This window comes from Idiotropiscis lumnitzeri, chromosome 4, assembly GCF_059441095.1.
Source record: "Idiotropiscis lumnitzeri isolate Australia: NSW breed Sydney's pygmy pipehorse chromosome 4, RoL_Ilum_1.0, whole genome shotgun sequence".
Lineage (NCBI taxonomy): Eukaryota > Metazoa > Chordata > Actinopteri > Syngnathiformes > Syngnathidae > Idiotropiscis > Idiotropiscis lumnitzeri.
In genome coordinates this window covers 3,842,143-3,858,040 of record NC_142394.1, presented here as the reverse complement: position 1 = coordinate 3,858,040, position 15,898 = coordinate 3,842,143, and the positions used below count along the sequence as shown (strand labels likewise).

The following is a 15,898-nucleotide window of genomic DNA, read 5'->3' as shown; positions in this document are numbered from 1 at the left end:
GTGGTTAATGGGGAAGTCAAGTAAAAAACTGTTTGTTCCAATATTATGTTCTATGGGGCCCCCACTTGTCTCTGAAAAGTATTCTGATTTAAGATAGTGTTTGTGGAACAGGAATTAAGCAGCAAATGATATCAGAATGTTGATTTGACTTGTGGGGGTGCACGGGAAACAGTGTAAAGCACAGGTGTAAAACTCCGGTCCTGGAGGGCCGCTTTCCTGCATGTTTCCCATCTCTCCCGGCTGCAACACACCTGTTTCAAATGAGCAGGATACTTATCAGGCTTCTTCCGAGCTTGCTGATGAGCTGATTATTTGAATCAGGTGTGTTGCAGCTGGGAGGGATTTAAAGTATCCTGGAAAGCGGCCCTCCAGGACTGGAGTTCGATGGTGGAAAGAAAAGGTTTGACTTGATTTCCTTTTTCAAGTTGAAAGTGCATACACAGTCCCCTCCAAAAGTACTGGAACGGCAAGGTCAATTTGTTTTTGTTGTACGCTGATGACATTTGGGTTTGAGATCAAAAAGACAAACATTCAGAATTCCAGCTTTTATTTCATGGTATTTGCATCTAGATGTGTTAAGCAACTCAGAACAAAGTACCTTTTGTTTGAAGAAACCCACTTTACAAATGTGAAAATTATTAGACTGGATGTTACTAATTTAAAGTTTTAATTTAATATTTGCAATTATGGCCTGCAAGCCATTGAAATCACCAGTCTGTTGCATTCTTCGTTTGAAATGGTTTTCTGGGCTTTTACTGCAGCCTCTCTCTGATCTTTTTTTTTTTTTTTTCAGGAGTTTCTCTCTCAATTCTCCTCTTTGAGAGGTAAATTGCAGGCTCTCTTTAGTTAAGGTCTGGTTATTGACTTGGCCAATTTAAGATGTTCTACTTTTCACCCCTGATGAAATCCTTGTTTGCATTGGCAGTGTGTTTTGAGTAATTGTTGCATGATGAAACCTCTAACTTTGCATGCGTTTTATCTGCAAATTACCGGACAAAATGGTTTTGTAGACTTCAGAATTAATTCTGCTGAGACAACTATGAGTTACATCATATACTGTATACACTGCCCTCCATAATTATTGGCACATGAGGTTAAGATGTTTTCTTTAGCGTCTAATAAATTCTTTTTTTCTTTTTCCTAAATAATTTAGGACCAAAATCTGACCACTAACTCTAGTGGCACACCTAATGTAAATATTTTGTACAACTTCCTTTTGCCTGCATAATGGCACCTCATCTATGTTTCACAACCGACCATTCCTCTGCACGATCACTATAATCCGGTAACCTGGGTCCTCTGCTCTGCACTCTCCAGTTTAGCTCACCACACAGTTTCTCAATGGGTTTGAGGTTGGGGACTGAGATGGCTGTGGAAGGAATGTGATTCTGTGCCTGGTGAACAATTCCTACATATGAGCTTCTGCAATAAAAGTTGAATTTATTTTCAGGTTTTCATCTAGGAATTGTGTACACATATTGGAATGTGGGGCCATACCGTATTGGGTTCCAACATGAGGTGATGCTCGTGGATGAATGGCACATAATTGGACCTCAGGTTGTCATCTCAGAGTGTATAAAATGCTGTCATATAAATATCTGTGCTCATTGTGACATAACAGGCCTACCCATACTATAATCACATGGATAACATGGGCTACTTGATGCGTAACAGTGATGTCGTCAAATGACGCGACGTTATACACACACATCTGCCTAGTGCAGTTAACATCAGGGTTTAATCAATGAAGACAACGCCTCTCTGAAGTGCCAGATGCTATTGAATGTGAACAGTAGCCTACTCAAATCAATCACAATGTCAGGTCGCGTAATGTGTAATCAGTCAGTGTAAATCTTTTTTGATACAGCACCCCCCTTTTATATAAGTGTACCTATTATGTAGTGTTGATCGAGTAATATTCACACAGCTTGTCAATGAAACAAGTTTTGCCTCATACGCAACAACTTCATCGTTTTAGTAATGCAGTATTCTCGACTTCGTCAAGCTTGACCTTAAAGTAGATGTTATTGAAGTTCACGGCGCACCGCGTGAACAGGAGGTCAAACCTATCTGGTAATATGGTTTTCATATTGAGTCTGCCATTCCGCCCCCTCGCGGATAACTTGATTTGGGAATCCCGTCCACCCTGTTGCACACATTATATGTATTAATTTAAAATTAATTACATTTCACCAGAGAGCAACAGACTGTGATCACATTCGGCTCCAGGAGCTCGGTATTCCACCAAAATCTACCTAAGAATTATGTTATGAAACTGGCCGACTGTGGGTTTCACAACAGGGCTGACGGCACGCAGCGTAGCCAATCAGCAGCTTCGCTTTTACGTCACGTGGTCTTTATTTATGTAACGTAATGTTGTAACACAGTAACCTGGAAATGCACCCGTGTGCGTCGTATGCAGCAGAAACTGGTAATCCGCGGGCCCACGAAAATATTATTTAACATTTTCTTGTTGGGTTTGTCGAGTCGTTGCTCGCGTTTGGATCGATGAGAGGAGCGGACAACTCTAAAGAGGCTGAGGTTTTTTATTTTTACTTTACCTGGTGGCGAGGGAAACGCGTAATGGTTGTTAAATACTTGTATCATTTTTAATGTGGAGGAGTTGTTTCAGAGCGCTTACATTAGATAAGCAAAGAACATGTGGGCAGTGGAGATAAACAGCGGCTCTATTTAGCAGGACAGCTAACGGGTTTAAGTGGGGACGCATTCACCTTTGGTGGTGTTATTCGTACGGTAAATGACACACCGTCGAGGAGGAAACCCCTCTCGTATGCTCGGCTTTCAGGAGCACACCTATTCTTGTTGCGGGAAACTGTATTGAGTCTGACACAACACCACCAGCAGCAGCATGGAGTTGTTGGAATGCCAACTTTGCCGCTTCCCGATGTGGGTGCCGGTGACGATATGCTGCGGTCACACCTTCTGCAGGAGGTGCGCGGTGACCTACCTCCCGTCTAAATGCCCGACTTGTAAAGAGAGGTTAAAACAGAGAGACACGAAAAACGCGAAGAACAATGTTTTGCTCATCCGTGTCATTGAAAAGTGCTGCCCCGAGGACGCAAAGATTAAGTGCAACTTGCAAGAGAAGCTCCGCGCCAAACAGTATCTGGAAGCTTTACGCGTCGCCAACGATGGAATACAGCAAGGTAAGGCACATTTAAAACCTGTAACCTTTTGGGTCTTTGTTCGTTTTTTCATTATGACCTGCCTTTAACTAGGTAGAGCTTTCCAAAGGCTTAATACTGACTGCAAAGAACATTGCAAATATTTAAACAATTGTGTTTTTCTTTTTTGATGGAAATTAGAATCAGAATCAGAAATCCCTTTGTCATTGTACTCAAGTGTGCAACGAGATTAGAGAGCTCCCCTCTCCAGTGCAATACAACAATAATTCAGATAGATATATAAATTAGATAAATAAGAGAATAGTTAGTGCAATGGAAAATAATACTGGATAGGATCTATAGAAACACATCACGTTGCTGTTCTGCAAGGTAAGGGTGGTCGTGTGTGTGTGTGAGAGTTTAGAATGGAGATGGCTCTTGGAAAGAAACTGTTCCTCAGTCTATTAGTCCTTGATTTGATGCACCTGTAACGCCTGCCAGAGGGCATCAGGTCGAACAGGTGTGAGTTTGGGTGGGTATTGTCTTTGACCAGGTGGAGACACAGTACGTCATCAGGCTCTCGATGGACGAGTGGTAAAAGGTCAGCAGCAGCTTCCTGTCCAGGTTGAATTTCCTGAAGACTCTCAGGAAGTGCAGACGCTGGTGGACCTTCTTTACCACTGCTGTGGTGTTGCGTGTCCAAGAAACGGACTTTTAAAAGAAACTCAATGCATCACAAATCTTTCAATGGCATCAATGGCCCTATAAAAGCCAAATTCAGTAACTGCTACCAAGATGTTGTTGTGATTTCTGTTTAAGCAGGACAAGTGTCAGGTTAGAAGGCTGCATCAAAAATTCAGATTTTACAAAATGCACCATTTTTTATGAAATTGTCAGAAAAGTTTTTTTTTTTAAATTATTATTGTGAGATTAGTGTCAAAGAGTGGAGGTGCAAAATAAATTCACCTAAAACAGAAACACGCCATTCCAAAATATTGGCTTGTGTCAAAGTTTCTGGACTTCGCAAGCTGACATCTTTCGGACAACATTTTGGGTGGAGGAAAGTCTTTCACAACTTCTTCATGTTCACAGTCAATGTATTTCATGCACCAGTGATGAAGTATCTACAGGCAACTTCCCTCATTATTTATGCCTACTCTTAAGGCCTCGGCATTCCAATGATTGAATGAAAAGTTTTGTAAGTCTAGTTAAAAATAATAATTGCCCTCTTTGCTCCGGTATGAATACAGGTTTGGACTCTGAAATGCATTTTTTTTCTTTTGTAATGCTGACTTCATTTTCATAAGCAAGCGTTCCCTGTTTGCATAATTTCAAAGTCTGGGTGGGACCTTCGCAACTATATTATGTGAAATAAAACTCATATGACTGGTATGGCAGCCCTTAAGTAACAGTGATGCAGTACTGCTCTATTAGTTTTATATTGCTGGGGCAGACGTACTAGAGTTTTCAGTTGATGCATAACCATTTCTTGTTGTGTAAATTATTATTTTTTTATAACAGTGGTCATCACTTGTTTGGCATTTTAAAGGGCGCTTGTTATATCACCAGCTCATTATGGACTCAATACAAAATCATATAGTGCAAACCGAGTGGTGAATACATCAAGCGAAAATACCCGTTTTAGTTCATGTGTAAAATGTTAGCAATCCAGTATCATGTTTAAAAGAAAAATTGTAACCTGATAAGAATGAAGCAATACTACGTGGCTTTAGCTCTTTACTATGGCTCAAACCATGTCATTATTGCAGGTTTGCTCATCATATTCTATGGAAAAAAAATGAGATGTACCCATACAGTTTTTTTCCTTGCTTTCATTTTTCTCTTGTTTCATCTTTAGTCCCAGAAGACCCAAGTCTGAAGTTGTACCGAGCTGAAGCAAACTGTGGCCTGCTGCGTTTTTCTGATGCACTGGCAGACCTTGACTACCTCTGCTGTCTTCGGCCTTTCTGGACTGAGGTAAGGTAGATGCAACAGTCAAAATGTTCTTTTACAGACACGGATGTTACCCGTCTGGCGGAATTTGATGAAAAATAGAATTCCGAAAACAAAATTGTTAATGCTTAGTTTTGTTTGACGCCTACTTTTACAACAGGTTAATGTTCCTGTCGCTAGATTTCGAGGTAGCCGAAATATCCAAATAAATATAACCTCTCAGTATTAGGAAGTACATTTGCAAAAACTGCCCCCTCAATAATAATGTTACATTGAATGAAAAATGTGTATCCAGTGGTGTCTTGAGATATGAGTCAGTGCCATATAAATTTGATGACTGACTCAACTCACGGTTTCGCAGATCAGAGCCATTCAGCAAATGTTTTTTTTTATTTTGTTTCAACTTTTGAGCACAGACTTGAGATTTGCTCATATTGTGGACATGAACTCAACAAACTTCACAATGAACATCACTAACACACCTCCGCAAACAGCTTTCCGGTTAGCGTTTTCTAACCATGAGGAATAGTGACTACCGTCGTAGATGGTATGGAGGGATATTACATCTCATGCATGTGCAGAAGGTTTTTAATGGTCAGTTGCGGTGTATTTTCGCTTTTTACAGCGTGACGTACTGACAGTTGGCCCATATTTTTGAAGATGATGATTATAATCCATTCAATTAATGTTTGAAAGGGATTGTCGCAGCTGGCATCATATTTCTGAATGAAATACATGACGTCCACCACTCACATCCACGGAGTGCCGATTTGTCTTCCCATGTCTCAATGAAATACACCAAAATTGCGTTAGACCACCTGCGCCTCATATTAGGCCTGCTTTTTACGAGAGTAAAATCTAGTCTACCTTTTGTAACTTGCAGACGTGCTGGGGGGCAGAGGCAGAATTACCCTGTGAGGCAAATTCGCAAACTAAACCATTGTCCCGGCACGAAAATGACAATGCGCCCGCTTTCACACCCAAGCGGTGAAAACTTTCTTTCATCAAATTATCTGGTGCGTTTGGAGCGGGGCTGCTTTGTGCGCCAGCCCGCCCAAATGAGCGCAACAAGGCCCCAAACACGCTAAACATGCGCTGGCAAGAAAATTAACTTATGCTCATTTTTACGTTGAGCGCACGGTCGCCAGTCAACCCAAATAGAGCTCTTTGTCGCGCTTATTTACAGTAACTCTGGTTGCACAAGTCACATTTTTCTTTTGATGCTGTTATTTGCTACTGGCTATCAGCATGCAAGTAGCTACTCGTACCTCATGTAATCACCACATATTTAGTCTTTAAATAATTGTTTTGTGTAATCATTTTTTTCCTGTTAGATGTATTTTGTAACTTCCTTACAATCACATACCAAACTATTTTCCGTCAACCACCGCAGTGAACCTTTGATACGATACTAGTTATTTTGGCAGGTGTGATTTTCATGATCCTTTGTGTATGCAGGGCTTCTTTCGTAAAGGGAACATACTGTTGGAAATGGCGCAACAGACAGAATCCCTCATCCACTTCCACCATTGCCTCGAACTTCAAGCGGACTTTGTTCCTGCTAAGAATCAAATCAAGAAGGTTGTTCACATCACCCCTGACTATGTAATGAAAAGTAGTACAAACATAAGAATATTTGCTTTGCCAAATGGTAATTCACAATATACATAACGTTGAACTTTTCATATTTAAACTACTAAATGCACCTGTTTGAAGAGTATTTCAGTCCAAATTTCACTTAGTGTTTGATAATTAAATTCAATTCTAAGTATTAAATTGACATCTTCCACTCTCTGGTTTGTAGCCAAGCACGTACATAAACATTAGTTTTTTGCAGTTATACATAATGTTATAGACATACAATATTTTGTGTCTTATCATACCCTTTTTTGGGGATTTTCATGTTCCCAAATATTCATGTATTGTTAATAGTACATGGGTTCAAATTGCAGATCCTGGAGGCAGAGGGCATCTCAGTGCCAGAGGAAGTCTCCTGCATTATGCGTTTGTTGGCTGATTACTTGAAGTCATCCTACCCCATTACAGGCCACAGTGGCACCCAGGTAACACACCCTGATAGCCTCAAATATCCACATGACGATGCAGAGGGCAAAGAGAGGAGAGACGCATACAAGGTGTGGTCTCCGGATGGGTTGAGGAGAAGATTTATTGCATGGTGGGAGGTGTTTGCTTAAAATCCTGAAGTTGTAAAATTGTGTTCTTTTAGAGCTCCAAAGTGAATCACGACACTAGCGCTGAATGCTGCCTCAGCCTCTGCCAAGCTGTCTCCTTCCTGCATGCCAGTGAAGATGATGAGAAGATAATGACAAGAAAGGAGGATGTGAATGGTCGGGGTACAGTGACAAATTAAAATAATCATTCTCTTACGACACTCGAATATTCAGATATTGTCCATTTTTGGCTCAAATTCACCTCAAAACACGTCATGTTTCTTAATGCTTAAATTTGCTTTCATCTCAGGTGCCAGTTTACACTGCGGAGACAAAACTCTGAGCGTACTCACTGTGTCAGACTTCGAGTGCCCTCTTTGCATCAGGTCAGCATCCTGTTCACTCAAACAGTATATGTCTCCATGGTTGGATACTCTTCCTAACTGAACCCCGCACCCCACTCTTCGACGTGACTATAAATCAGTGCTTCTCAATTATTTTCTGTTACGCCCCCCTAGCAAAAAGTAAACAATTCACACCCCCACCCCACCACCGACTCGCCGCTGCAACTATAAATAATAGCATTTGTCTATAAAATAGTTATAGGTACACCTCTGCATAACATCGTATCCTTGTTAACAAACAAAACAAAAACAGAGATATTGTTCAATTTACAAGAATAACCTTATTAACATTGTTTATTAGTCTGTAAAAGAAGAGTTTAAGCTGATCTATTTGCTTGAAATTAAAAAAAATATATATATCTTTGTTTATGCTGTAAACATTTTTGACATTTGCTGCTGAAAAAAAAACAACACTGCCATCTACTGGAGTGGGTGTGCAATTACACTTTATTGTAGTACGGCGGAAAAAAAGCATGTTCCCCAAGGTCACACGCGCCCCCCCTCAGCATCACCCCCCCCCCTAAAAAAAAAAGAGGCTCGCCCCACTATTTGAGAAGCGCTGCTTTAAATAGTTGGTGTGTAACGGTATGCTAAACTCACATTTCAGTTCGGTTCTTGGAGTCTTCGGTTTGGTACATTTACGGCACACACAAAAAAAAAAAGAAAACGGAAAAAACAAATTTTTTTCACAATTTTTTTTCAAATAAATGAATAATAGCTACACTTTTGGGTTAATTTCACTGTAATAAAAAATCACTAAAAATAAAGATTTTTTAGAATTTTGTAAACGATTGAAACACTGAATTCTGTGACTGTTGTAGCTCTCTAGCCCTCAATGTCCACCCATCCGTGGCAAGTGACACAGCAGACACACTCAACGCCTTTAGTTCTTTTCAAGAACTGAGCTATGGCTTGTTTGCATGTCTTAATAAAGGCATTTTTCCAAACTTTTATTATTCCTCACGGCTTCTGGAGTACCATCTCCTCTTTTGTGTTGCCTCACTCTTGTACGGGTACGACACTCTTCCGTGTGAAAACTCGCCGACTGGCGCGTAAGCTCCCATTCATTATAAAAATTGATTGATTGACGGTACGCAAGTGGACCGAACCGAACATTCCATACCGAAATGTTTACCGTTACACACCTTACAAACAGTATCATTTGGGTATAGGATTGTTAAGTACAACTCTGCATGACATTTATATTGGAACATACAGTAGGTATTAACATGAAAGAAACGAAAAAGAGAGAAATATAGATCAACTTACAATAAATAACACCGATTTTTAATCTTTACAGAAAAGATTTGAAAAGCATGCCTTTGAGAAGGACTGTGGCAACAACGATGTGTTTTGATGTGTTCACATTTACTTTTTACAGGTTGTTTCATGAGCCAGTTACCACTCCATGTGGTCACACTTTCTGTAAAAATTGCATTGAGAGGAGTCTGGACCACAACCTTCGCTGTCCACTATGCAAGCAGCCGCTACAAGAGGTAAACAACGTGTGCCACATACGTCCCTGTTTCATACGACTTTACTTTCATTTTTAATAGCACTTCAGACCTAAACATGGGTACAAATATCCTTCTTTTTTCTTTGCATATTTGCAGTACTTGAAAAATAGGAAGTACAATGTCACAGTTGTGATTCTGGATATCATGGACTGCCTTTTCCCATCACAATTGGCTGAGAGGAAACAAATCCATGAGGCAGAGATGGCAGAACTGTCAAAGTGGGTGCCATGGAATGAAAACTCTCATTAAAAAATGTATTTTGGATTGACTGCAAATGCCACTTCAATTCTTAACACATTTCCCCCCACTTGTGACGTTATTGTTGTCATCTGCAGCCTCACAAAGGACATCCCTATATTCGTTTGCACTGTGGCCTACCCCGGTGTGCCGTGCCCTTTGCACATCTTTGAACCTCGATACCGACTGATGATGCGTCGCTGTATGGAGACCGGAACTAAGAAGTTTGGCATGTGCAGCTACGAACACGGCAAAGGGTATGCCAAACACATATTCTGTCGTCAAGATTTTGCAAGCATAACAGTCTGCAAAATTTCTGTCTACTTTTCCCTCACATGAAAGCACAAGAGTTGGCGATAGAGGCTTAATTGATGCTTGGCAGTCATATACAAGCAGACAGCGCAGTAAGCAACATTTAAACCCGTCATATGTGACCCTGAGGGGGTGGAAAATAACAGCAGGCTAACCAGTCTGCTAGGAGATCTGCCATGCTTTTGCATTCCCCACAAATGTTTCACTTTGTTCACAAAAATGGAATAGGAAACCTTATATGTGTGAAACTCGAATGTGCTGGTTGCCAATATTTCACTGGGTCCTTTTAAACAAACATATATTCACACCTACAGACAATTAAAGAGTCAATTTCAAACCTGTTTAATTTTAGATTGTGGGAGGAAACGAACACCAGCAAGAGGTGTCTATGCATAGCACACAAGTTACCCCTTTCCAACTAATCTGATTCCGCTGCTGCTTTGGAACGGGTGTACGTGCCGGTGCTCGGTTTGGTTCAAGTTGGGCAACGCTATTGTGAGAAATCATTAACATGATCAGTGTCTTCACATATAGATCAATAAAATTAGTTAGTAATAAGGACATGACTAAAGGTCATTTTAGAAAATTTGGTCTTACAGAAAAGTGTCTGAAACTGGTAGCCATGTGCATTCATCAGTACCAAAGTAGTAGCTCACAGATTGATACATGTTGCTGACTCTGGTCCATATTGTATGCCAAAGGTCCTTAATCCTGTTCCCCGAGGTCCGCTGTCCAGCCTTTTTCCATCTCTCCCTGCTGCAACACACCTGCAGACAGCTTCTGCAGACTGAAAGAGATGCTGAAATGCTGGAATAAGGAGAGATGGGAAACTGTGGTCCCCATTCTTTAGCCCCTGATGTAACAGAAGGTTCCTCGCCGGAACAGCTCAAAGCGGATGCTAGTCTGGCACTTTTGCTTTCGCTGTCCTCTGAACCAACATCAGCATAAGCTTAGTAGCAAAAGAGCAAGAGAACCATGATTCCAACCCAGAACCTTCTGCTATATAGTTGAACTTGAATTAAACAGTTTTTTCCCTGAAAGCGTCTCATCACCACATCATCATCATACCTTTTATACATTTTTTGGTCATTTTATCACATAGTATCTGTTGCTTGTATTGAGAAGTTTAAAAAGTGGTTTACAAACCTTTCTTTTTTTTTTTCCATCGCTCAATTTTGTTGATGTTACACTTTGTCACAGGAAGGTGACACATTTTTTCGTGCTGTATAATGGAATCAGTGTAGTTCCTCAATTCGCCATTTGCTTTTCCCAAGATTTGCAGACTATGGCTGCATGCTAGAGATCCTGAGCCTGGAGCTACTGCCCGATGGACGGTCCTATGTGGACAGTGTGGGTAGCAAACGGTTCAGAGTGTTAAAAAGAGGCCTACGGGATGGCTACCACACTGCTGATGTTGAATATCTGGAGGACATCAAGGTATGGCATGCTCAAGAAGTTCCCGTGTATTTGGATCAACTAAATGACTTTCCCCTTTTTTGTGCAGGTCGAAGGGAGCGAATTGGAACTCCTGCAGCGTCTCCATGACAGTGTCTATCAACAGGCTCAGGACTGGTATCAGCGCCTTGGCAGCCGCATGAGAGAGCAGATCAACCGGCAGTACGGCATCATGCCTAATATGGAGGAGAACATTCAGGTCGGCTTTTTGACATCAACGCAAATCTACATTCACTGAACATTTCTTAAAGTACGATTCATCCAATATCAGTTGCTTCAACAAATTATTCATACCCATGGTCAAATATTGTGTTGACAATTATTGTTATTGAATTCATGTGTATGCTGGGGGCTGTGTGATTATTTTTTTATGGATGGCAAAATCACAAGTGATAACCATGATTATTCATTGATTTCAAAACGTGGGATTTATTCAACTACCAATGCTCAATTTACAATATCACTTGAAATATCATGCTTGCATTAGCACTGCCGATGTTTCCTAAAGGAAGTAGGCTATGAATAATTTGGAAAAACAAATTCAAAATCGTAGTTGATGTTGGAGTGCTTGTATCTTTTCTGTGCATTTATCTTAAATGACAGCTGATGTATTTGTTCCTTTTTTTCCAGGCATCATCCAATGGTCCAGCTTGGTGCTGGTGGCTGCTGTCTGTCCTCCAGCTGGACCCCGCTTATGAAACCACAGTCCTCTCCCTATCTTCGCTTAAAGACCGGCTCGGTCACCTACGCCTCATCCTTGAGTACTTCTCTCAGAGCTAAACGCAGCATCCTGGTGGAATTTCTGAGATAAAAGGCTAAGGGTTGACCCTTTTATATATTACATGGATACATCATACTTGAGTGAAGCTCAAAAGTACTGAGTTCAATTACGTCACAGTTTTTGGGCTAAACTACTCGAAATACAAAGGGACTGTTATATGTCACAAGGCCAAATCATCAAAAACATAAATACTCATTTCTAACAAAATCCTAAGAAGTTATTTAAAGCTCAATTTTGCTAATTCTGTTTATCTTTGTAGATGTGTTGGTGTGCGTGAGTCAATCTTTTTATTTATATATATATATATATATATATATATATATATATATATATATATATATATATATATATATATATATATATATATATAAGGGCTGGGTATGGATTCAAATTTCCAAAATCTATTAGATTTGATACCCAAGGGCCTGATTCAATTTTCAATCCATTTCGATTGATTTTTGTTTCAATCAAGGATTTCGCTCAGTACCAATTTTACTTTCATATGGAAGGCATTCTCAGAAGAACCAATGCTGCAATTGGTACAAACTGTTTGCTGTGACTAGGTGCATTTGTAAACATTAATATTTACATTAAGAAGTGAAGCCAATGCAGTTACATTAATCATGTATGTTTTATTTCACATGATCTGATCAAAACAATAAATACATCTGCCTTCATGCTCATTGACGCTGACTTCACTGATTCCGCCATTTTGTTTTGATACGCTACTTTTGCGTCACGCGTGAAGTTATGTAAATTTGTGGCAAAACAGACGTTATTAAAAATGGCGATTATATTTGAATTTATGAATTGGTGTTGGGCTATGAAAAGGAAAATCTATTCAAATTATTATTATTTTTTTAATATTTATGTTTTAAACCCAGCTCTAATACATAGATATCAACACACACTTGTAGTCCTGTAGAGTCATTTGCTACAGTCTTGAGTCGTTTACAGCTAAAATAGCCATTCAACAAATGAAATTGAATGCTAACTCAAAAATGGTGTCCATGGTGTGAATAATCCCGGGTTTAAACTGAACTAATGTAGACACCAATTGAATTAACCATGTAACACGTTAGAAAGTTGGAGAAAGAGAACACTAGATGTCGTTTATTCTCAAGTGTTGACACGGACGACTTCCAGCAGCAAGCGGAGAAAGTTAAAAAATCATGAATTACAGTTTCAAATTGCACTTGAAGTGACATTAAAATGCAAAGATATGCATGATGACAAATTTCTTTGGGACTATGCAAATTGACATTTAGAAAATCAATTCTCACTTTAGGGCTGCAACTAGCATTGATTTCAATAACCGATTAATTTGTTGATTACTTTGTCGATTGATGAATTGAACAAAAAAAAAAGCACTGTTGATCGTTGCTTTCCAAATTAAAAAGAAATGTTTTATTTGGGAGTACTACAGAAATTGGGTCATAATTAATGTTGAGAAGCTAAAATTGTGAGCATTTGGACAACTTTAAATTAAAAAAAGCTATCTAAAAAATTAATAAATATTTAATTTCTTGACTAATTGTCCTATGCTCAAGTTTATCTCTTGCTCTTTTTGTGTTATCCATTGCACCCATTTGGTATGGATGGTTTCATACTTTTGAATATAAAAATGCTCATGTTTCGTATTAGTGATTGTTGAAATAATAATGTGTGTTCTGTGTACACTTGCACCAATTTGAAGGATATTTTTTAATGAAAGCCAACAACCAGGTTGCTGACTGATGTTGATCACTTCATGGTGGACAAATAGGATATTGTTTCAACAGCTGAATTTGACAACCTTTAATTGTGTGCATGCTTTGCCAGTGGGTAATCAACTACAGGTGGCATTGTTAACATCATCTGTCGTCTGTAATAAGGATTCATGTTTGTATGTTTTCATTGTCTGTAAATCTTTTTGTTTCCCGATGATGGAATGGCCACATTGGAGGTCAACATGTCAGCTCCATCTCGGTCGCTCACCGTCATTTACTGAGGGAAAATTGCTAAATGGAATGGCCATGCTCTATATAGGGGGAAATCTCCACATGTGTAATCTACAATAACATCTAACTTTGGTCCAAATGGTGTCCCAGCACTTTAGCGGTGGCCCATCTGCCGTCATTCATATTGCTTTGAGTGCCTTTGAAGTGTGAACATTTTGCAAGTCTTACAAGTTGGATGTAAAATAAGAACAACATACAGTGGTTTTCTGTCATCATTTTGTATGAATTAAGTGCTACATTCCATGGATTGCCAAAGCTGCATGTTATACGTTGTTAATTGGGTATGACTATTCTAACTATACTTTTTAAACCTCAAGTGTGCCATACATTGTGTGATGTTTAGAACCTTTCTGAGTTCATGTGTGTTTTGTAACATTCAAGTTTAAATTAAAATGACTTTAAATGCTGCCTTTTTGTATAGTGACTCACACTTGCTGGCTCACTCTTGACATAGCAACAATTCTGCAAGTGTGTAGTTTTGCCGCAAAGCAAGACTTGATTCGCGCTAATATTGCATATTCCACTAAACGAAGGACCAATACAATGAATAGGGCGGATGACACAATTGCGTAACTGACTTTCAGGTATAGCAACAATAGTACCCTTTTCTTTTTGAAGCCATCTATGACATTGGTCTCGTTGATGCAAAACGAGTTAAAAGTACTGAAGGCAATAATCCATTGGCTGCTTCATCTCACATCTGGCAATACAGTTGAGGGTGTTTTTTTTTCCTTTTCTTTTTATCATTCAGCCATCAAATGACTCAGCTTTACTTTATTACACTTGGTTGGTCTTGAATAAATCATATATGTATAGTTATGTCAGTTTACATTGCAATTGAAGAACAAACCTTTGTATTGTATTGAGTATTTTAAGAATTTGGGTCTGCAGTCGCATGCGCTACATAACGCTCAAAGGGTGAATGTAGGCTCCAAAATGTGGACCTAATTTGATTTAGGTGTGGATACAATACTGACTGTTAGTAGTTTAATATGCATGACCCTTTACTAGTTTGCGATTCATTATAATTTCACTCCTGCTCTGTTTTTTTTATCTTTACAGACAATTATGAACTTCCCTGTAACTGGATTACATGTACTCGAACAAAATTGTGTTTTCACCTCAATTTACCTAAACATGGTCACAAAAAACTGCACTTTCAGAACGATTGGGATTTCGTCACAGGATTTATAGTGATGATTGGGCAATGCGGTCTCATGGTTGGTGGGCCTCCTTTTGTCCATTTCTGTCTGATTTGTATCCCTCCCTCCCAACCAAGCCAAATCATCTTTGTCTGATATCCTATTTGCTAACTTTTTCAATGTTCTAAATAAAGCTTTTATCAGCGCCAAGTGTCATTTTTTTTCATGAATGGATGTATTTTCTTTGACAAACCAAATAGAAGCACCGTGCTCTTTTACAGTGCATAGCAGAGCATCATTTGGTTCAGCTGAGGACTGATGGCAGAGTAAAAGGCCTCTCATACATCACCATGGAAACAATTATTGAGGGAACTGTGAAGTTTGCTGCTGTAGAAGAGCAAAAGAAGCAGTATCACATAATTTTTTGTGGTTGGAAATTAAAATGAGCATGATTACAGCAGCTGTCATTGAATAGACTGATTTGAAAACTACATATAACTGTAGAATGACTTGGTTGATGAAATCCTTATTGACAAAGACACATTTGGTGATTTTAAGCTTATGATTCTCCCAAATTCTGTCCTTGCAGTGAAATCTAATACAACTCTGGTTACTAGTGAACTACCTGATTTTCACATTTTAGTAAAATCCAGTAATTTCACAATCTCAATCGACGTTTGCTTTGAAATGGCCAAACACACATACAACAACCATTCCTCCACCAGGGGTCGCTCTGCACCCGTAAAAGAATAGTAATGCGCCATAAATTCACGTCCATCACACATAATAAACTACCTCATA

At 39.3% G+C, this 15,898-nt stretch overlaps 1 protein-coding gene across 3 annotated transcripts; it reads left to right on the top strand.

Annotated features, from left to right (window-relative positions):
* The first annotated feature begins 315 nt into the window (after positions 1-315).
* On the top strand, positions 316-14,363 carry lonrf4 (LON peptidase N-terminal domain and ring finger 4). Of its 3 annotated transcripts, none has more exons than XM_088293113.1 (12): positions 316-400; positions 4,984-5,102; positions 6,537-6,659; positions 7,031-7,213; positions 7,306-7,432; positions 7,560-7,635; positions 9,035-9,149; positions 9,267-9,388; positions 9,506-9,664; positions 10,994-11,156; positions 11,224-11,373; positions 11,805-14,363. In XM_088293113.1, the coding sequence occupies exons 1-12, from the start codon at positions 385-387 to the stop codon at positions 11,952-11,954; spliced, it is 1,503 nt and encodes a 500-aa protein (XP_088149239.1). In that variant the 5' UTR covers positions 316-384; the 3' UTR covers positions 11,955-14,363. The 3 variants fall into 3 exon arrangements, with proteins under 3 accessions (XP_088149239.1, XP_088149236.1, XP_088149237.1); XM_088293110.1 differs by lacking the exon at positions 316-400 and adding an exon at positions 2,366-3,167; XM_088293111.1 differs by lacking the exon at positions 316-400 and adding an exon at positions 2,367-3,167 and having other exon boundaries at positions 7,031-7,141.
* Positions 14,364-15,898: the final 1,535 nt, after the last annotated feature.